The 23,680-nt window shown below is 44.4% G+C and overlaps 1 protein-coding gene across 1 annotated transcript in view; it reads left to right on the forward strand.

The window, feature by feature from the left end:
- Positions 1–526: 526 nt before the first annotated feature.
- Positions 527–23,680, forward strand: part of LOC142917351 (uncharacterized) — a 28,726-nt gene continuing 5,572 nt past the window's right edge. Inside the window, exons 1-2 of the mRNA XM_076061986.1 lie at positions 527–1,921; positions 2,006–3,059. Of these exons, the coding sequence (XP_075918101.1) occupies positions 531–1,921; positions 2,006–3,059 (2,445 nt within the window). The 5' untranslated portion in view covers positions 527–530. The remainder of the gene's footprint in view (positions 1,922–2,005; positions 3,060–23,680) is intronic.

Consider the following 23,680-nt stretch of genomic DNA (forward strand, 5'->3'; position numbering starts at 1 on the left):
CTGTCACGTGACCCGCGCACGTGGAAGCGTCACGCATTGTAGTGTAGCGGTTAGCCTTGTCTGTGTGTCTGTGTGTGTGTGTCTGTGTGTGTGTGTGTGGAAGAGTAACGCATTGTAGTGTAGCGGTTAGCGTTGTGTGTGTGTCTGTGTGTGTGTGTGTAAGCGTAACGCATTGCAGTGTAGCGGTTAGCGCTACGCCGCGCTACGAACCCGGCGACCCGAGTTCAATTCCCGCTCACGGCCACCACCGGCGACGATTATTTGAACCGCTTCTGGGCCTCCCCTAGGTCGACTCAGCCTCAAACGAGTAACTTGTGGTGTGAACATCACCACTGGGGAGACAAAGGCGGCCGGACGTGGTGGATCCAAGTCCCGGGCGAAGCCGGGTAGTACAGCTAGTCGTGAATACATGAATGAATATAGACGTGTAAGTCACGTGTGACTGTATATATTAATTCCTCCATGGCTCGATACTGACGTGTAGATGGTGTGGATATTCTTATTTTCTGTCTGCAGCTGACGCTGGTCTGATGGAGCAAAGGCCCTCAGCACAGCAGCTCGGTACGACAAGTCAGCATTGCGACCAGCGTGCATACAGCACCGATAGGACTGGAAATTTGACACAGCACCAGAGAACTCGCACAGGAGAGAAACCCTTCAAGTGCACAGTGTGTGACAAGGCATTTGCATGGCCATCAGTTCTTCAGACCCACCAGAGAACTCACACAGGAGTGAAACCCTTCAGGTGCAGTGTGTGTGGGAAGGCATTTTCACGGTCATCTGCTCTTAAAATACACCAGAGAACACACACGGGAGAGAAACCCTTCAAGTGCACTGTGTGTGTGAAGACATTTCCAGATTCATCTACTCTTAAAACACACCAGAGAACACATACGGGAGAGAAACCCTTCAAGTGCAGTGTGTGTGTGAAGGCATTTTCAGATTCATCTACTCTTAAAAAACACCAGAGAACACACACGGGAGAGAAACCCTTCAAGTGCAGTGTGTGTGTGAAGACATTTTCACGGTCATCTGCTCTTAAAACACACCAGAGAACACACACGGGAGAGAAACCCTTCAGGTGCAGTGTGTGTGGGAAGGCATTTTCAGATTCATCTCATCTTCAAAGACACCAGAGAACACACACGGGAGAGAAACTCTTCAAGTGCAGTGTGTGTGGGAAGCCATTTTCAGATTCATCTGCTCTTAAAACACACCAGAGAACACACACAGGAGAGAAACCCTTCAAGTGCAGTGTGTGTGGAAAGGCATTTTCAGAGTCATCTCATCTTCAAAGACACCAGAGAACACACACGGGAGAGAAACCCTTCAAGTGCAGTGTGTGTGGGAAGACATTTTCAGATTCATTTGCTCTTAAAACACACCAGAGAACACACACGGGAGAGAAACCCTTCAAGTGCAGTGTGTGTGGAAAGGCATTTTCAGATTCATCTACTCTTAAAAAACACCAGAGAACACACACGGGAGAGAAACCCTTCAAGTGCACTGTGTGTGGGAAGACATTTTCAGATTCATCTGCTCTTAAAACACACCAGAGAACACACACGGGAGAGAACCCCTTCAAGTGCACTGTGTGTGGGAAGGCATTTGCAGAGTCATCTGCTCTTAAAAAACACCAGAGAACACACACGGGAGAGAAACCCTTCAAGTGCAGTGTGTGTGGGAAGACATTTTCAGATTCATCTGCTCTTAAAACACACCAGAGAACACACACGGGAGAGAAACCCTTCAAGTGCACTGTATGTGGGAAGGCATTTGTACAGTCATTTGCTCTTAAAACACACCAGAGAACACACACGGGAGAGAAACCCTTCAGGTGCAGTGTGTGTGGGAAGACATTTTCAGATTCATCTACTCTTAAAAAACACCAGAGAACACACACGGGAGAGAAACCCTTCAAGTGCAGTGTGTGTGTGAAGACATTTTCACGGTCATCTGCTCTTAAAACACACCAGAGAACACACACGGGAGAGAAACCCTTCAGGTGCAGTGTGTGTGGGAAGCCATTTTCAGATTCATCTGCTCTTAAAACACACCAGAGAACACACACAGGAGAGAAACCCTTCAAGTGCAGTGTGTGTGACAAGGCATTTGCATGGCCATCAGTTCTTCAGACCCACCAGAGAACTCACACAGGAGTGAAACCCTTCAGGTGCAGTGTGTGTGGGAAGGCATTTTCACGGTCATCTGCTCTTAAAATACACCAGAGAACACACACGGGAGAGAAACCCTTCAAGTGCACTGTGTGTGGGAAGACATTTCCAGATTCATCTACTCTTAAAACACACCAGAGAACACATACGGGAGAGAAACCCTTCAAGTGCAGTGTGTGTGTGAAGGCATTTTCAGATTTATCTACTCTTAAAAAACACCAGAGAACACACACGGGAGAGAAACCCTTCAAGTGCAGTGTGTGTGTGAAGACATTTTCACAGTCATCTGCTCTTAAAACACACCAGAGAACACACACGGGAGAGAAACCCTTCAAGTGCAGTGTGTGTGGGAAGCCATTTTCAGATTCATCTGCTCTTAAAACACACCAGAGAACACACACAGGAGAGAAACCCTTCAAGTGCAGTGTGTGTGGAAAGGCATTTTCAGATTCATCTACTCTTGAAAAACATCAGAGAACACACACGGGAGAGAACCCCTTCAAGTGCACTGTGTGTGGGAAGGCATTTGCACAGTCATCTGCTCTTAAAAAACACCAGAGAACACACACGGGAGAGAAACCCTTCAAGTGCAGTGTGTGTGGGAAGACATTTTCAGATTCATCTGCTCTTAAAACACACCAGAGAACACACACGGGAGAGAAACCCTTCAAGTGCACTGTATGTGGGAAGGCATTTGTACAGTCATTTGCTCTTAAAAGACACCAGAGAACACACACGGGAGAGAAACCCTTCAGGTGCAGTGTGTGTGGGAAGACATTTTCAGATTCATCTACTCTTAAAAAACACCAGAGAACACACACGGGAGAGAAACCCTTCAAGTGCAGTGTGTGTGGGAAGGCATTTTCACAGTCATCAAATCTTCAAGTACACCAGAGAACACAAAAGCATCAGAAGATCCACAAGGAGTGGAGTCTGAAATCAGCTTGTGAAAGTCAAAGTGCCGCAATGAGCCCATCCCTCATGAAACAAGAACCGGAAGAAAATCCCAGCTTGGACACTTTTAAAGGTATCGAGGTGAAATGTGAAGAGGTGATGGTGAAATGTGAAGAAGTGATGGTGAAGAGTGAAGAAGTGATGGTAAAGAGCGAAGAAGTGATGGTGAAGAGCGAAGAAGTGATGGTGAAATGTGAAGAAGTGATGGTGAAGAGTGAAGAAGTGAAGGTGAAATGTGAAGAAGTGAAGGTGAAATGTGAAGAAGTGATGGTGAAGAGCGAAGAAGTGAAGGTAAAATGTGAAGATGAAGATTCAACTCCAAAATGGGACCTTCACATCGATGGAGGCAACGTGAAGCAGGAGGAGAATTCTTACTGTGAGGCAGAGCGAGGCAACTCCCAGCAGTTTGTGGAAGTGGAGGTGTGGGTGGACTTCCTCCGAGACAATACAAAGTCAAGTGGAGACCCAGTAGATGTGTAAGCCAGAGACGATGTCGCTACAATAGATGCACCTTTGTCAGAGGCCTTTAATGACAAGAACGTGAAGTTGAACACTTTGTGGGCCCATGGGTTGGGTAGATCTGTAACCAGGAGCGAGAGACAATAAGCTCCCAAGCATTCACTATGTTATAACAATTGCATTTACACGTTGCTTGCTTTATCGCCTCAGCAACTCATAGTTTCGTGTCGTACCTCGTCTGAAACACTCGAAGAGCATCCCCAAGTAGCAGCTGCCCCTGTGTGGCACAAGGTGGTGGTCCTGCACCGGCCTGCATGTGGACAAGAGCCTGTCAGTAGGGGGCGATGATTGATGCGTCATCTCAGTTGTGTTGTTTGTAGGTAATCTTGATTCGAAGCTTTCGTGACTGCAGGAATCCACACTCTTGAGTTCTTTCGGTAAAGTCACCACGTGGGTAGAAACATAACAGATCACGGCGTTTAGATCGCAACACAAGCAATCGTCATCAGGTGGGACAACCACAGCAAGAGAAACTGCTGAAGGAGTAGGCGCCTACTCCAGCAGTTTCTTGTTGCTGCTGTGCTTGCCCCACCTGATGACGATTGCTTGTGTTGCCATCGACACGCCGTGATTTATTATTTGTAGCGTAATGGTTTGAATTTGCTACATTTTGACCCAGACGCCAGCATGCAACGGCCTACTCGTTTTGAATGACGCAACAATAGTACGGTGTACATACACGGTTAAGCAGACGGTGCGTATTTGTAAATAACTTCTTGTTAATACGATATAACGTGATGCAGTCAATTTCGCTGCAGTAATTCAATGTTAATATGCCCGTCAATGATTTAGAATTAATACTTGTCTGATTGTGCGCGTACATGTAACATTTTGTCTGAGGGTCAAGCATTGAATAAGTGATGTTAGGACAAAGTGTGTGTGTGTTTTGGAAGTAACCTGTACAGAGAACTCAGGTGAGACCCGTTGTTCTTGTGATACAGGTCAAAGGGTACTTTTGTGTTTCACGAAGCGTCTGCCTCTGAAGCAACTCATCGTCTTTGAAATAGGGAGCACGCTCGGATCATTCATCAGTTACAAGGCATACCACTGGAAAGTTACACGTATAGGAGGAGGTACATTCTCTACAACACGAATTGTAGTTTTGTCTTACGTGTTGACGTAGATTTTGTCTAACTAGGACTAGAAATGCTCCTTGCTGATTGACGTCTGGATGTTCGTAACCATTGGTTGAAGCAAACCCCACTGCTGTTATTGAGACGCTGTGCACCAATAAGGGTCCAACACATTGACGGCCTTCAGGCCAGGAAAGTCACAACATTTATGGCACACGAAGGACGCATTCACGCAAGTACCCCATGCTCCGTTTTGAAGTTTTAAAATGAAGCATCTTTGAATTGTGTTGTGTTTTGAATTGGATGATTTTACTTCTTCATTAAAAGCTTGTATCAATTTACATCTGGAAGACTTCATTGAAAAGGACATTTCGAGTGAATTTTCTCTCAACGTTAAGTAGACGGCCTTGCCGGGGGTTCGGTTCGATGCGGACTTTCACCTGTCTGGGATTGCGGGATCGAGATAAGGCGACACGGAGCTGGCCGTGCGAGAAGACCGCCGTCTGCAGATCGATTCCAACATAATCGAACGTCTGTCCCTGCTCCTCCGTCGTCCATGCAGGGGGTGCGTCGGTTTGCAGTGCCCCCTGCATGAAAACAACGGAAAGTGCAGCGCTCATCACAGATAGATAAAGATGTGCGCTTTTATTTAAAATGTTATTCTTTTATAAGGTGATGTTGAAATCGGAAAGTGTTTGGCCAGTTCATGATTTCAATCCGATTGATTCATTTATTATGAACCACATATCCGAGCTTTTGTGGTCCTGTTGAGCTAAAGTTGGAAAAAGTCCGTGACTATAACTTCGCTCAATATTGTAAACGTGTTTCTATTATTTAGTTATTGTTTAATACAAAGTACTTCAGATAATGGGTTTCAAGATGTACTTGAATGGCACGTTCATTGTTCCGGTGTTTAATGGCTTGGACGTCATGGCAAATGGCTTCCATCGATGTGGAAGTCAAATGTGGATGATAATTTGACATTTCGGTGTTGATTTGGAGTAGATTGTTTAACTGTTGAATACCGGGTGGTGAAATGCTTTGCCGAGTACCTGAACTGTTTGACCAAGTGAATTCATGAAGAGTTAGATACGAGTTTGAGCGTTAATATTCTTGCGGAACAACAAAGGTCGGATATTTTAAAGATTCCTGATCGTACGTTTATTGCGACAATGTTCACGGGGAACACGTGTGGAGGAGAGTTCCGGGTGAAGTCTCCCCTTACCTGGCAACCATGGTGGCTGTCCGCTGATCACTCTCGCTCCGTCACAGCTACGAGCTGTAGGGACGGGACGCTCCACCCTGGCGCTGTTTTAATTCACAGCACCAAGACTGGAGAGCCTCATCCCTGCAGTTCCCTCCTGTTGTGCCGCAGCATTTACCGCGTAACGAGGCAACGTTTTCATGAGCAGTGCGTTCCACTACACACCCACACGAGCGAACCATGTGCAACAGTGTGCGTACATACAGACACGAACAAACACGCGGGTGCACATACACACACGAGCGCTTACTTGCAGACACGGACGAGTGGAGATGCACGCACGAGTGTGGTCACCACCTGGCTAGCTACACTAGTCACGTGATAACTAGTATACTAAACTATACACTACACTATACACTACTATAGACTACACTATACACTACACTATACTAAACTATACACTACACTATACACTACACTACTATACACTACACTATACACTACACTACTATACACTAAACACTATTATACACTACACTATACACTACTATACACTACACTATACACTACGCTATACACTACTATACACTACACTATACACTACACTACTATACACTACACTATATACTAATATACACTACACTATACACTACTATACACTACACTATATACTACACTATACACTACTATACACTACACTATTATACACTACTATACACTACACTACTATACACTACACTATACACCACTATACACTACACTATACACTACTATACACTACACTATACACTATACACTACACTACTATACACTACACTATACACTACTACACACTAGTGCTGCACTAGTCCCCAAAATGCAAAGACAAAGGCTCCCCAATGTAGACTGACGCATCCACAGACCCACAATGGACCCACGGACTCGCACAGAAACCCACGGACTCATCGACTCCCACTGGGCGTGCGCTGTTAGCGAGCACCGGTGAGGGTCGCGATGGAACAACACCAGGGGATGGTGTGGACACAACCACGGCTGGCCGCTCGTCTCTCCAATTCTGATGTTAGCACCCCCACCCACCTCACCACCACCTTAATTATGGCTGAGTCCACCTAAGTGACGCTCGGGACTGCTTCAGGTAAGGGGCCAACCTTAAATGACGTCACGCGATTTTAGAGGATTTTTGACCCCCCCCCCCCCCATCGTCACATGACGTCACACAAATTCTAGATTTAAAGCTTTCGTGACTGCTAGGATCCATACTCTTTGGTTCTATTGGGTAAAATCACGTAGGTGAAAATAAAATAACAAAAAATCACGACGTTTCGGCCACAACACAAGCGGCCTTCATCAGGTGAAGGGACGAGACTGGAGGACAGTGCTGGAGTGGGAGAAGCCACGCTTAGATCACGACCTTTAAGCTGTGTGAGAAGAAAAACACAGAGCGCCTTGACAAAGGAATTAGCATAGAATTTAGCATTGAAATGGCTCATTGAAATAGCTATACTTTAACTTAGCTATTTCAATGAGCCATTTCAATGCTAAATTCGATGCTAATTCCTTTGTCAAGGGGTACCTCTGCGGATGTGTATACTTTAACTTAGCTATTTCAATGAGCCATTTCAATGCTAAATTATATGCTAATTAATTTGTCAAGGCGCTTGGTGTTTTTCTTCTCACACAGGTTAAAGGTCGTGATCTAAGTGTGGCTTCTTCCACTCCAGCGCTGTCCTCCAGACAGTCTCGTCCCTTCACCTGATGAAGGCCGCTTGTGTTGTGGCCGAAACGTCGTGATTTTTTGTTATTTTATTTTCACCTACGTGACTTTACCCAATAGAACCAAAGACTACGTCACACAAAGTCAGACCCCTCCCCCTCAAATATGACGTCACAAAGCTCTGCCCCCTCCCCCCTCCCAAAAAAAATATAAAACATGCTTCAAATCGCTCTAAACTATTGTCATTGTAGTGCGTTGTTAATGTGCCGCTGCACTCTGATGTAGGTAGAAATCATTTATTACAAAGTCGATTTAATTAAGTAGAACGTGTTTACATTTATTTAAAGTTGCGCAATTTGATGTGATGTCACTTTTCTCAAACCCCCCCCCCCTTGTCACACATCGTCACAAACGTCTGACCCCCCCCCCCCACCCTCTAGGTGCGTGATGTCATTCACGGACGGCCCCTAATTGTCGCTGGTATTGGCCGTGAGCGAGAATAGCGCAGCTATTCCCGCTTACGGTGGCTTTCAGACAACATACATTAATTTTTCGTCTCCCCCCTCCTCTTTTCAGAACATAGATGGACTCGTCCTTCTAAATAATCTGCCAAATCGCTGCACGTGGCGCTGACGTTTTTTTATAAATAAATAAACCGTTTAAAAATAAATAAATTAATTCGAACCGACACACCTGATGACGACCGTTTGTGTTATGGTCGAAACGTCGTGAGAATTTTTATTGTTTTATATATCATTATTTTATTGTTTCCCTTCAACGTGACTTTACCGAAAGAGCTAAGAATATGAATTACTACAGTCACGAAAGCTTTAAATCAAGATTAAAATTAATTAGCATACCAAAATTAGCATAGGTCAACCGTTGACCAATCGCTACGCACCATCGCCGGAGACGCGCCCAGGTTTGCCTCTCGACCAATCGGATCGCTGGCCCTCCCCTCCCCACTTTTGCACGCGGCGACCAATCAGATCGCGGGAGGACGCTACCATTTTTAATGCCCTACACGCTGAGCAGCGCGCGCCCATGTGCGTGTGAGTGTTTAGTTTTGTTTTAATTATTTTAATCATTAAAGTTCGCGAGTGTCAAGGTAAGCTAAGTTGACTTTTTTTAAAAAGCATTTTCTCAAGAGAACCGTTGTTGCTGCTGCGGCTGTTGTTGTGAAAGGCCCGGTACACCCTGAGGCCTTGCCTAGACTAGGACAGCCTTGATGTCACGTGGGTCCACACTCTTTGCTTTCGGTAAAGTCACGGAGGTAGAATTTTTTATATATATTTATTATTTAATTTAATTACATTTTATTTTATACCTACGTTAAATTTGATTTAAAATTTTAATTAAGTTGATTTAAACTTGTTTTATATCTACGTATTTTTTAAATAAATGAATGAGTTCTTAATTTAAATGTATTTTATACCTACGTTAAATTTAATTGATATTTGTAATAAATCAAAATTTCTTTATTTTATTTCATAGCTACGTTAAATTAAGTTGAAATTTTTAATAAATTAAATTTATTTTATTTAAATTACATTTATTTAATACCTACGTTTAATTTAATTTTTAAAATAAATGACATTATTTAAATACATTTTATATTATACCTACGTTAAATAAAATTTTTATAAATTAGATTATTTTATTTAAATTAAATTTTTTAATAAATTACATTTATTTTATTTAAATTACATTTATTTTATACCTACGTTAAATTAAATTAAATGTTTTAATAAATCAAATTTATTTTATTTTATACCTACGTTAAATTAAAATTTTAACAAGTTGCCTCTCGACAACTTGTTAACTGCTCTGACTGCTACAAGCTAAGTGCGGCCTGGAAGCGTATTATTAAGTAATACATTTTACAATTACAATTCCTTATAGAGGAACCCCATACTAATGAACTGACTACGTATCTATATAATTAAAAGACCGCACGCAGATACCGCAAAAGCAGACCCCGTTGTCAATGATATAATTTCATGTACGTACAGCAGTTGCTGTACGTGCATCATTAAAATTACACCGATTGTAATACGTCACCAAAGACGACACAATTTTAATTTGACCCCCGGGTCTGATCGCGTTAACTGTGCAGGTGGCGGGTCGAGAGGTGACTTGCACGTGTGTGCAGCTTGTTGAATATTGACGTGCGATGACTTGTGGAGAGGAAGAACGATGATGATGGCGATGCAAGTCTTGAAGTCTGACGTTGTTCTCCGAGTCGTGTAGCCTACCCCGTGCGACTTTGGGGATTGCGTAATGTCATTTTAGTTTCCTCTGTGGAACTTTTTATTTTGTTGATTCTAACGATGTAAACTGACGTAGGGCGGGCTTGGGAGCGGCGTTGACGATGTGTTTTGGCGTTGCACCAACCAGCACCTTTGCATTCAGAAGTTGGAGGTGCTTTGATTGTTACGGCGAGAGGTGGAATCGTCACCGCCATCGTCATGGGTTTAAGTGGGCACGGAGCCCGTCAAGGGAATGGGTAGGTAGAGGAATGGGGTTGGAGAGTATACACAACTTGCATTTCTAGTCATTTCAACAATTTATGGGCATGTGCATCATTAACAGTATCCTGATTGATGAGCAAAACAAAGTCATCAATCTATTGTCATAAATGAGTCCGAAATATCAATAGTCATGCTCAAAACCGCATTCCTATTATAAAAATCATTGTACCCCCATTAATGATGACAATTCCATTATGGTCATTATGATGCTCAGAATTACACTTATATTCTCAGAATCATGAACATTTATTAAAACAGCAGTGTGCTCAAAATGCTCATTTAACAATTTCAACATGTACACAATCAATTCCAAGATTCTAATCAAAGTAAGTCCTATGTATCGTGGTGTTTTCATGCTTATACATTATTGCGCGCCCCCCCAAAAAATATACAAAAGTCTATTTTTATAATGTTTGCACGGTGTACAGTCTGGAAATTACCCATATGGCAAATTTCAAGCTTGGTGCGTGTCGGGAAGTACGCTAAACATTTTGAACAGACACACACATTCACAACTTTGCCTTTGATATATATGGAGATTGGTAATAAATTGTTAATTTAACTACTTTCATGTTGACGGATTGTAAATAGGAATAGCACTGGCTCACCACGGAGCTTATCGCGTGGTATCTGGGCACTTTATTTGAAACGTAAACCCCACAGTGTGTGAGTACAATTCCTCGCAAGTTGCGTCCACAGAGACACAGACAGACTGACAATGACGTTTCTAGGTAAGAGTAAGAAATGAATCTACATGTCGAGGAGAGACGAGAGAGCCAAGAGGTCACCTCGGGAGACGGGGCGACGCGTCAACCTTAGTCACGTGACTGAAGGAGTGTGGGCGTGCCGTGTGTGTGTACTGTGTGTGTGTGTACTGTGTGTGTGTACTGTGCGTGTACTGTGCGTGTGTGTACTGTGCGTGTGTGTGCATGTGTGTGTGTGTACTGTGCGTGTGTACCGTGCGTGTGTGTGTACTGTGTGTGTGTACTGTGCGTGTTTGTGTACTGTGTGTGTGTACTGTGTGTGTGTACTGTGCGTGTGTGTGTACCGTGTGTGTGTGTGTACTGTGCGTGTGTACTGTGAGTGTGTGTATACTGTGCGTGTGTGTCGTGCGTGTGTGTGCATCGTGTATGTGTACTGTGCGTGTGTGTGTGCACCGTGTGTGTGTACTGTGTGTGTGTGTACTGTCTGTGTGTACCGTGTGTGTGTGTGTACTGTGTGTGTGTATGTAATGTGCGGGTGTGTGTGTGTGTACCGTGCGTGTGTGTACTGTGTGTGTGTGTACTGTGTGTGTGTGTACTGTGTGTGTACTGTGTGTGTGTACTGTGTGTGTAACGTGTGTGTGTGTGTACTGTGTGTGAATAAGTAATACAAACAAATAAAAATAATTCATTAAAAAAATTAATTGATGAGAAGATGCCATGGGTCTACTGACTCAGATGACTACCCACACACACACAGTGTGTACACGTACACACTGTGTGTGTACGTGTACACACAACAACGTGTGTACGTGTACACACGTTGTTGCTGAGTTCATGCACCCAAGAGAGGGGGCAATGGAAAATGAAGCTAAATCAACTTAAACTCCATCCCCGCTCTGTGACGTCACCACTCAGCATGACTTCATAGGCATGAAGTGCCAGCGGGAGGTGTACCTCGCTAGTGACGTCATGTCACCAAGGTATTCACACTCCCCCAACCCCGTCCACCGCGCTCTTGAGCGTGACGTCACCTCCGCATGGGTCACTGTCGATATCAATCCAGTGGCAATCTTTATTTGGGCAAAGCTACGCCCAGTGATTGGCGGTTCATTAACATATTGTGCTCGTTGAAGCCGTCGGGTTCAGCAGCCACGCCCCATCCCTCGACATATAAGCAGTTTATATTAACATAAATTATTCAGTTACAGAGCTACTCATGGGAGGGGCGTGTCTCTTACCCCGGAAGTGACGTCTGTTACCTGCTTACCCGCGTGACGTCGCGAGGTAACAGGAGGCTGCCGATCCGCGCTTGCACTGAAATCTGAGGTGAGAAATTCTCATGGTGGTGGTGGTTGTTGTTGTTTACCAAGGTAGAGCCTCTCTCTCTCGTAGGGATGTCAGTTGAGTAGCAGCGAGCATGGGAATCGATGTCCAGGTTGGAACTTTACAACGCGGGGCCTAGCCACGCGGGGCCTTGCCTCCTGCCCTGGCCTGATTGCGTTCACTTTAATAATCTCGCTTAAGTTTAATTTGTCTTCACCCGGCTCGCCACTTTGTAACTTTGTTTTATTGTCAATATTCACGCAGTTTTTATTTTCGTTCTTTTGTTAGCAGGCCAAGCCCGCTTGAGCTGCTATACCGCTCTTGTTATCAGAAGCGACCTGCCCACAACAACACAAGGTGAGGCTTTGTCAACGTGTGTGAATGTTTTGACTTAAAACTTTGGTGACTGCAGGAATTAACATTCTTGGTTCTTTCGGTAAAGTTACGTAGATAGAAAATTAAATGAAAATAACAGATAATAAAAATAAATGAAAAATATTTTTTTTTTTAAAATAAAGCAAAAAACCGACGACGTTTCGATCGCAACACAAGTGGTCTTTATCTTATTGAATTTAATCTGTTATTTTTATTTTCTATCTACGTTACTTTACTGAAAGAACCAACAATACGTGTGTCAATGTATCTATCGGTCAAAGACGCTAAGCGCGTGCCGCTGTTTACTCTGAATGTGTGGAGGGGAACACCTTCACCACGGGGAGAGAGAGACAGATACACGGATAGCCTCGGCTATGTTGATTGATCCTCGATTCATTACTTGGTGGAGTGAGGAAGAATTAATGCTGAGCAGATGAAGGTGGCCAGGCATGGAGCTGGTTACACCACCACCTGTTTACTCATGGCAGTGTGTGACAGTGTCAAGTTTGTGTTTGCAGTAAAGTCTATTAACTCTTCTTCTTTGGTTCTTTCGGTAAAGTCACGTAGAATGAGAATAAAATATTAAATTGATAAAATAAAATAACAATAATATTCTCACGACGTTTCGGCCACAACACAAGCGGCCTTCATCAGGTGAAGGGAGCGAGACTGTCTGGTAGGACAGCGCTGGAGTGAGAGAGCCACGTTCAGATCACGGCTTTTAAGCTGTGTGAGAGGAACAAAGAGCCTTGACGAAGGAATTAGCATAAAATTTAGCATTGAAATGGCTGAATGATTAGCTTGTGACTGGTCACAGAAATAGCTATGTTAAAAGTTAAAGCATACACATCCGCAGAACAAACAGTTCTTGTTGAAACCCTCTGCTGCCAGACCACCAAGATTATATGGCCTTCCAAAGATACACAAAGAAGATACACCCCTTCGTCCCATCGTCTCTACTATCAGCTCCCCCACCTACAAACTGGCACGTTTTCTGGCTGATATACTGCGACCTTTCACTGGAAAAACCACCTCTGCGGTACTAAATTCTACTCACCTGGTATCGACAATCAAAGACATTTCCCTGTCCCCAAACGACCTGCTTGTCAGTTTTGATGTGGTGTCCTTGTTCACCAAAGTCCCGGTACCTGACACCATCGCTATCATTGAAGACCTGGTTCATCAAGGACTGCATACTGATGTACCCCCCCTGGTGAGACATTGCTTAACCAACACATACTTCACCTGGAATGGAACTTTCTACAAACAAACTGAGGGCACCCCAATGGGCTCCCCCCTATCTCCGGTTGTAGCCAACGTATTCATGGAAAAATTTGAAACTGACGCCATCCAGACTGCCACTCTACGCCCGACCTTATGGAAGAGGTACGTTGATGACACCTTTGTCATCTGGCCACATGGCCAGCCTGCTCTAGACCAATTCCGCGACCACATCAATTCCATACACCCAGCCATCAGATTTACCATGGAGGTCGAAAAAGATGGCAAACTACCCTTTCTGGATGTCTTAATTAAAAGGAGACATGATGGTTCAATGAGCCACTCTGTCTACAGGAAAGCTACCCATACAGATGCTTACTTGAAACCGGATTCCCACCACCATCCATCCCAGAAGAACTGCCTCATCAAGACTCTATACCATAGAGCCCAATGCATTTCCGACCAGGAACACATTACCAGTGAACTCTAGCACGTACACCAGGCTCTCAGGGCTAATGGCTACTCCGACTACACAATCCGCAAAGCCATCACTCCAGTCATGAAGAAGGATCCTCTTGTGGAGCCACTCAAAACCATCACCTTACCCTACATTGCAGGGGTCACTAAAAAGATCTCCAAAATCCTGAATAAACACAAGATCCAGGTCCGATTCAACACAGTACACAAAATCCGTGATTTAGTTCCATCTGTAAAAGATGCTCTTCCAGACATACAGTACCCGGGCGTTTACAAACTAAAGTGCCTCTGTGGTAGTAGCTACATTGGAGAAACCAAAAGACATATCTCGGACCGCATCCGCGAACATAAAGCAGACTTGAAACACGGTAAGACGAACTCCTCTGCCGTGGCAGATCACTGTTACAATTCAGTGGGCTCACATGACATTGACTTCTCCAAGACGGAGGTTCTTTGCAAACCTACTGGCTACCATGAGAGATTCGTTCATGAGGCCATTCACATATACAAGCACAGAGACAATTTCAACCGAGAAGATGGATTCAGGCTTAGTAACCACTGGAAAGATGTGTTAAATCATTTCTGTTCTTAATTAATTGTAATTTTACGATGACCTTCAGACCGCAGCTCTTTCGCCAGCATTGCCTCTTAATACCTCTCACACCACGGTTAATGGTATGGTTTACAACATGGAGTATACTAGGGCTTCGCAGCTGTCTCTCTCCCCCTCCTCTGTTCCGACCATGGACGAACTCGTCCGTCTGAACGGGGCCCGTAGCTATCCGTGGTACGGAAATTTGAGGGTAAGAATCCACCCATTTTTTCGCCATATAGCATTGTGATATATAACGACTTATGGTTGGTAGCTTAGCTGATTGGAGAATATAGAGTTTATTGATAACATGAAGGTAATTTATATTTTAGTTTTTATTGGTTCACTATATAGTACTGTGAATAGCTCAGATGTGTAGTCATTTCTGTGACCAGTCACTAGCAAATCACCCAGTTATTTCAATGCTAAATTCGCCTAGTTATTTCAATGCTAAATTCTCCTGTTTTGATTTGTACTAAGTGCCTCGGTGAATGTGTATGCTCTGACTTCAACGTAACTATTTCTGTAGCAGTTACAAGAGAATGCCTTAATTTAGCTATTTCAATGCTAAATTCTATGCTAATTACTTTTAACAATGGGTGCCTCTGCGGATGTGTATGCTTTAACTTTTAACATAGCTATTTCTGTGACCAGTCACAAGCTAATCATTCAGCCATCTCAATGCTAAATTTTATGCTAATTCCTTCGTCAAGGCTCTTTGTTCCTCTCACACAGCTTAAAAGCCGTGATCTGAACGTGGCTCTCTCACTCCAGCGCTGTCCTACCAGACAGTCTCGCTCCCTTCACCTGATGAAGGCCGCTTGTGTTGTGGCCGAAACGTCGTGAGAATATTATTGTGTTATTTTATTTTATCAATTTATTATTTTATTCTCATTCTACGTGACTTTACCGAAAGAACCAAAGAAGATGAATCATTGCAGTCACGAAAGCTTTAAATCGAAATCTATTAACTCTGTTGAACACAGAGGTTATATCAAAACAATAGTTTATTTTTGTTTTCCTCTGGAACTCTTTGTAAGAATGGAAACAGGATGTGAACACAGCACACACATGCAGCTGAAGTCGGAACTGTTCATCCCAGCATTCAAGGACATCTGAGCCTGGATTCACACCTCTAAGTTGCGATTGAACGTTAATTTCTGCATTTCTGCATACCACAAATAGTATTGTTTTCAATACCCTTTGCTATGCCAGCTGAATTTAGCTTTCATAAATATTCATTTTGTAGTCAGACAGCCGAAATTGTGTGCTTAGAGTTTTGAGTTATCATTCATATTGAAGATACGAGGGCTTCCAGGCATATTTATGACATTTTCCCTCTCATTGTGTGCCATAACAGCCCGTGGAGAGAAACCCTTCAGGTGCACTCTGTGCGGGAAGGCGTTTGCAGATTCATCAAATCTGATTAATTTGGGAAACTTTTTCACTACGTCATGAATATATTAATAAGTATAGACGTGTAAGTCACGTGTGCATTCCTCTGTGCCTGACGTGTAGATGGTGTGGATATTCTTTTTTTCTGTCTGCAGCTGACGCTTCCTCTGCAGATTTGGTCTGATGGAGCAAAGGCAGTCAGCACAGCTCGGTACGACAAGTCAACAATGCGACCAGCGTGCATACAGCACGGACCGGACTGGAAATCTGACACGGCACCAGAGAAGTCACACAGGAGAGAAACCCTTCAAATGTACTGTGTGTAACAAGGCATTTGCATGGCCATCAGTTTTTCAGAACCACCAGAGAACACACACGGGAGAGAAACCTTTCAGGTGCACGATGTGCGGGATGGCGTTTACACAGTCATGTAATCTTGTAACACACCAGAGAACACACACGGGAGAGAAACCTTTCAAGTGCAGTGTGTGTGGGAAGGCATTTTCAGATTCATCTACTCTTAAAAACACCAGAGAACACACACAGGAGAGAAACCTTTCAGGTGCAGTGTGTGCGTGAAGGCATTTGCACAGTCATCTGATCTTGTAAAACACCAGAGAACACACACGGGAGAGAAACCCTTCAGGTGCACGATGTGCGGAATGGCGTTTACACAGTCATGTAATCTTGTAACACACCAGAGAACACACACGGGAGAGAAACCCTTCAGGTGCACGATGTGCGGAATGGCGTTTACACAGTCATGTAATCTTGTAACACACCAGAGAACACACACGGGAGAGAAACCCTTCAAGTGCAGTGTGTGTGGGAAGGCATTTTCAGATGCATCTACTCTTAAAAAGCACCAGGGAACACACACGGGAGAGAAACCCTTCAGGTGCACGATGTGCGGGATGGCGTTTACACGGTCATATAATCTCGTAATACACCAGAGAACACACACGGGAGAGAAACCCTTCAGGTGCAGTGTGTGTGGGAAGGCATTTTCACAGTCATCTGCTCTTAAAACACACCAGAGAACACACACGGGAGAGAAACCCTTCAAGTGCAGTGTGTGTGGGAAGACATTTTCAGATTCATCAAATCTTCAAGTACACCAGAGAACACAGAAGCATCAGAAGATCCACAAGGAGTGGAGTCTGAAATCAGCTTGTGAAAGTCAAAGTTCCGCAATGAGCCCATCCCTCATGAAACACGAACCGGAAGAAAATCCCAGCTTGGACACTTTTAAAGGTATCGAGATGAAATATGAAGAGGTGATGGTGAAGAGCGAAGAGGTGAAGGTGAAATGTGAAGATGAAGATTCAACTCCAAAATGGGACCTTCACATTGATGGAGGCAACGTGAAGCAGGAGGAGAATTCTGACTGTGAGGCAAAGCGAGGCAACTCCCAGCAGTTTGTGGAAGTGGAGGTGTGGGTGGACTTCCTCCGAGACAATACAAAGTCAAGTGGAGACCCGGTAGATGTGTAAGCTTGAGATGATGTCGCTCCAATAGATGCACCTTTGTCACAGGCCTTTAATGACAAGAACGTGAAGTTGGACACTCAGTTCCTAGCTAGGTTCAACCTGCAGAGTAAGGGCGGCCAGTCTTTGTGGACCTGTGGGTTGGGTAGATCTTTAACCAGGAACGAGAGACAATAAGCTCCCAAGCATTCACTATGTTATTATAATTGCATTTACACAGTGCTTGCTTTATCGCCTCAGCAACTCGGAGTTTTGTGTCGTACCTTGTCTGAAACACGCGAAGAGCATCCCCAAGTAGCAGCTGCCCCTGTGTGGCACAAGGTGGTGGCCCTGCACCGGCCTGCATGTGGACAAGAGCCTGTCAGTAGGGGGTGATGATTGATGCGTCATCTCAGTTGTGTAGTTTGTACGCAATCTTGATTCGAAGCTTTCGTGACTGCAGGAATCCACACTCTTGAGTTCTTTCGGTAAAGTCACCACGTGGGTAGAAACATAACAGACCACGGCGTTTAGATCGCAACACAAGCAATCGTCATCAGGTGGGACAACCACAGCAAGATAAACTGCTGAAGTAGTAGGCGCCTACTCCAGCAGTTTTCTCTTATTGCTGCTGTGCTTGTCCCACCTGATAACGATTGCTTGTGTTGCCATCGAAACGCCTTGATTTATTATTTGTAGCTTAATGTTTAGAATTTGATACATTTTGACCCAGACGGCAGCATGCAACGGCCTACTCGTTTTGAATGACGCAACAATAGTACGTTGTACATGCACGGTTAAGCAGACGGTGCGTATTTGTAAAATAACTTCTTGTTAATACGATGTAACGTGATGCAGTCAATTTCGCTGCAGTAATTCAATGTTGCTAACATGCCCGTCAATGATTTAGAATGAATACTTGTCTGATTGTGCGCGTGCATGTAACATTTTGTCTGTGAGGGTCAAACATTGAATAATTGATGTTAGGACAAAGTGTGTGTGTTATGAAGTAACCTGTACAGAGAACTCGGCTGAGACTCATTGTTCTTGTGATACAGGTCAAACGGTGTTTTTGTGTTCCACGAAGCGTCTCCCTCTGGAGCAACTCATTGTCTTTGAAATAGGGAGCACGCTCGGATCATTCATCAGTTACAAGGCATACCACTGGAAAGTTACACGTATAGGAGGAGGTACATTCTCTACAACACGAATTGTAGTTTTGTCTTACGTGTTGACGTAGATTTTGTCTAACTAGGACTAGAAATGCTCCTTGCTGATTGACGTCTGGATGTTCGTAACCATTGGTTGAAGCAAACCCCACTGCTGTTATTGAGACGCTGTGCACCAATAAGGGTCCAACACATTGACGGCCTTCAGGCCAGGAAAGTCACAACATTTATGGCACACGAAGGACGCATTCACGCAAGTACCCCATGCTCCGTTTTGAAGTTTTAAAATGAAGCATCTTTGAATTGTGTTGTGTTTTGAATTGGATGATTTTACTTCTTCATTAAAAGCTTGTATCAATTTACATCTGGAAGACTTCATTGAAAAGGACATTTTGTGTGAATTTTCTCTCGTCATTAAGTAGATGGGGTTCGGTTCAATGCGGACACAGTGTACACACACAGTGTACACACACACAGTGTACACACACAGTGTACACACACAGTGTACACACACACAGTGTACACACACAGTGTACACACAATGTACACACACAGTGTACACAGACAGTGTACACACACAGTCTATTACACACAGTGTACACACACACAGTGTATACACACTGTGTATATACACACAGTGTACACACACAGTGTGTGTATACACAGTGTACACACACAGTGTATATACACACAGTGTATACACAGTGTACACACACACACAGTGACACACACACAGTATACACACACACAGTGTACACATATAGTGTACACACACACAGTGTACACACACAGTGACACACAGTGACACAACAAGAACCGCCATACACAGTGTGTGTATACACACAGTGTACACACACAGTGTACACACACACAGTTTATACACAGTGTACACACAATGTACACACAGTGTACACAGACTGTACACACACAGTGTACACACAGTGTACACAGTGTACGTACACACACACTGTATACACTGTGTGTGTGTGTACACACACACACAGTGTATACACACACAGTGTGCACACACACACAGTGACACACACAGTGACACAGTGACACACATAGTGTACACACACAGTGTACACACAGTGACACAGTGACACAGAGTGACACACACAGTGTATACACAGTGTACACACACACAGTGACACACACACAGTGTATACACAGTGTACACACACACACAGTGACACACACAGTGTACACACACACACAGTGTACACACAGTGTACACACACACAGTGTACACACACAGTGACACAACAAGAACCGCCATTCGCCACTAAGTGGCGATGACGTCACCACGACGCTTGTGCCAGGCACAGTGACACACACACAGTGACACACACAGTGTATACACATAGTGTACATACACACACAATGTACACACACACACACAGTGTATACACAATAATGTCCACGTTGTTGCTGAGCTCACACACCCAAAGGAGGGAGCAATGGAAAATGAATCTAAATCAACTTAAACTCCATCCCCGCTCTGTGACGTCCCACTCGGCATTACCTCATCGGCGTGAAACGCCAGGGTGAGGTGTACCTCGGTAGTGACGTCATGTCACCAAGGTATTCACCCCTCCCCCATCCTCCGCTCTCTTGAGCATGACGTCTCCTCCGCTGGGGTCACTGCCGATATCGTTCCAGTGGCAATCCTTATTTGGGCAAAGCTACGCCCAGTGACTGGTGGCTCATTAACAGAATGTATCCGTTAAAGCCGTCGCGAGTTTATTGCGACGGGATCAGCGCCCACGCCCACATCCCTCGACATATGGGCCGGCCTCATTAACATAATTTATTCAGTTACAGAGCCGCTCGTTGTGGGAGGGGCGTGTGTCTTACCCCGAAAGTGACGTCATGTTACCTGCTTACCCGCGTAACGTCGCGAGGTAACAGGAGGCTGCCGATCCGCGCTTGCACTGAAATCCGAGGTGAGAAATTCTCATGGTGGTGGTGGTTGTTGTTGTTGTTTACCAAGGTAGAGCCTCTCTCTCTCGTAGGGATGTCAGTTGAGTAGCAGCGAGCATGGGAATCGATGTCCAGGTTGGAACTTTACAACGCGGGGCCTAGCCACGCGGGGCCTTGCCTCCTGCCCTCGCCTGATTGCGTTCACTTTAATTATCTCGCTTAAGTTTAATTTGTCTTCACCCGGCTCGCCACTTTGTAACTTTGTTTTATTGCAAATATTCACGCAGTTTTTATTTTCTTTTGTTACCAGGCCAAGCCCGCTTGAGGTGCTATACCGCTCTTGTTATCAGAAGCGACCTGCCCACAACAACACAAGGTGGGGCTTTGTCAACGTGTGTGAATGTTTTGACTTAAAACTTTGGTGACTGCAGGAATTAATATTCTTGGTTCTTTCGGTAAAGTCACGTAGATAGAAAATTAAATGAAAATAACAATAAAATAAATGAATAATTCCAAATAAAGCAAAACAACTCACGTCGTTTTGATCGCAACACAAGTGGTCTTTATTTAATGTAATTGTATTATCAATTATTGTTATTTTCTATCTACGTAACTTTACCGAAATCAACAAGAATACGTGTGTCAATGTCTATCGGTCAAAGATGCTATACGGAGTGACGCAAACTCCAAATATACAGCAGGCGTCAGGGTCGGGATCGAACCCACGACTTCCTGTATACCAGGTGAGGTAGTTAACATCTCACCACGGAGAGAGACACGCAAACTCCAGTTAGCCTCGGATATGTTCGTTGATCCTCAATTAATTACTTGGTGGAGTGAGGAAGCATTCATGCCATGCAGATGAAGGTGGCCAGGCGTGATTCTAGAAACGCCACCGCCTGTTTACCCAGTGACAGTGTACAGTTTGTGTTTGCAGTAACGTCTATTAACTCTGTTGAACACGGAGGTTATATCATAACAATAGTTTATTTTTGTTTTCCTCTGGAACTCTTTATAAGAATGGAAACAGGAGGTGAACACAGCACACACATGCAGCTGAAGTTGGAACTGTTCATCCCAGCATTCAAGGACATCTGAGCCTGGATTCACACCTCTAAGTTGCGATTGAACATTAATTTATGAATTTCTGCCTAACACAAATAGTATTGTTTTCAACACCCTTTGCTATGTCAGCTGAATTTAGCTCTCATAAATATTCCTTTTGTAGCCAGACCGCCGAAATTGTGTGCTTGGAGTTTTGGGTTAACATTCATTTTGAAGATACGAGGGCTTCCAGGCATATTTATAACCATTTGCCCTCTCATTGTGTGCCATAACAGCCCTGTGATGAATTTGGGAAACGTTTTTACTACATCATGAATATATGAATATAGACGTGTAAGTCACATGTGACTATATATGCATTCCTCTGTGCCTCGATACTGACGTGTAGATGGTGTGGATATTATTTTTTTCTGTCTGCAGCTGACGCTTCCTCTGACGCTTCCTCCGCAGAATTGGTCTGATGGAGCAAATGCGCTCAGCACAGCTCGGTAGGACAAGGCTCCAATGCGACCGGTGTGCATACAGCACGGATCGTACTGGAGATTTCACACAGCACGAGAGAACTCACACAGGAGAGAAACCCTTCAAGTGCAGTGTGTGTGGGAAGGCATTTGCACGTGCATCTGCTCTTGTAGAACACCAGAGAACTCACACGGGAGAGAAACCCTTCAAGTGCAGTGTGTGTGGGAAGGCATTTGCACGTTCATCTGCTCTTGTAGAACACCAGAGAACTCACACGGGAGAGAAACCCTTCAAGTGCAGTGTGTGCGTGAAGGCGTTTGCACGTTCATCTCTTCTTGTAGAACACCAGAGAACACACACGGGAGAGAAACCCTTCAAGTGCAGTGTGTGTGGGAAGGCGTTTGCACATTCATCTGCTCTTGTAATACACCAGAGAACACACACGGGAGAGAAACCCTTCAAGTGCACTGTGTGTGGGAAGGCGTTTGCATATTCATCTGCTTTTGTAATACACCAGAGAACACACACGGGAGAGAAACCCTTCAAGTGCAGTGTGTGCGTGAAGGCGTTTGCACGTTCATCTCTTCTTGTAGAACACCAGAGAACACACACGGGAGAGAAACCCTTCAAGTGCAGTGTGTGTGGGAAGGCGTTTGCACATTCATCTGCTCTTGTAATACACCAGAGAACACACACGGGAGAGAAACCCTTCAAGTGCACTGTGTGTGGGAAGGCGTTTGCATATTCATCTGCTCTTGTAATACACCAGAGAACACACACGGGAGAGAAACCCTTCAAGTGCAGTGTGTGTGGGAAGGCGTTTGCAGATTCATCATATCTTCAAATACACCAGAGAACACACGGGAGAGAAACCCTTCAGGTGCACTCCGTGCGGGATAGCGTTTGCACAGCAACAACATCTTCAAGTACACCAGAAAACACAAAAGCATCAGAAGGTCCACAAGGAGTGGAGTCTGAAATCAGCTTGTGAAAGTCAAAGTGCCGCAATAAGCCCATCCCTCATGAAACACGAACCGGAAGAAAATCCCAGCTTGGACACTTTTAAAGGTATCGAGGTGAAATATGAAGAGGTGATGGTGAAGAGGGAAGAAGTGATGGTGAAGAGCGAAGAAGTGAAGGTGATATGTGAAGAAGTGATGGTGAAGAGCGAAGAAGTGAAGGTGAAATATGAAGAAGTGATGGTGAAGAGGGAAGAAGTGAAGGTGAAATGTGAAGATGAAGATTCAACTCCAAAATGGGACCTTCACATCGATGGAGGCAACGTGAAGCATGAGGAGAATTCTGACTGTGAGGCAGAGCGAGGCAACTCCCAGCAGTT

The sequence above is a fragment of the Petromyzon marinus genome, unplaced genomic scaffold (genome assembly GCF_048934315.1).
Source record: "Petromyzon marinus isolate PM22_M1 ecotype Great Lakes invasive population unplaced genomic scaffold, UKy_Petmar_22M1.pri1.0 PM_G_Scaffold_47, whole genome shotgun sequence".
NCBI classification, from domain to species: domain Eukaryota; kingdom Metazoa; phylum Chordata; class Hyperoartia; order Petromyzontiformes; family Petromyzontidae; genus Petromyzon; species Petromyzon marinus.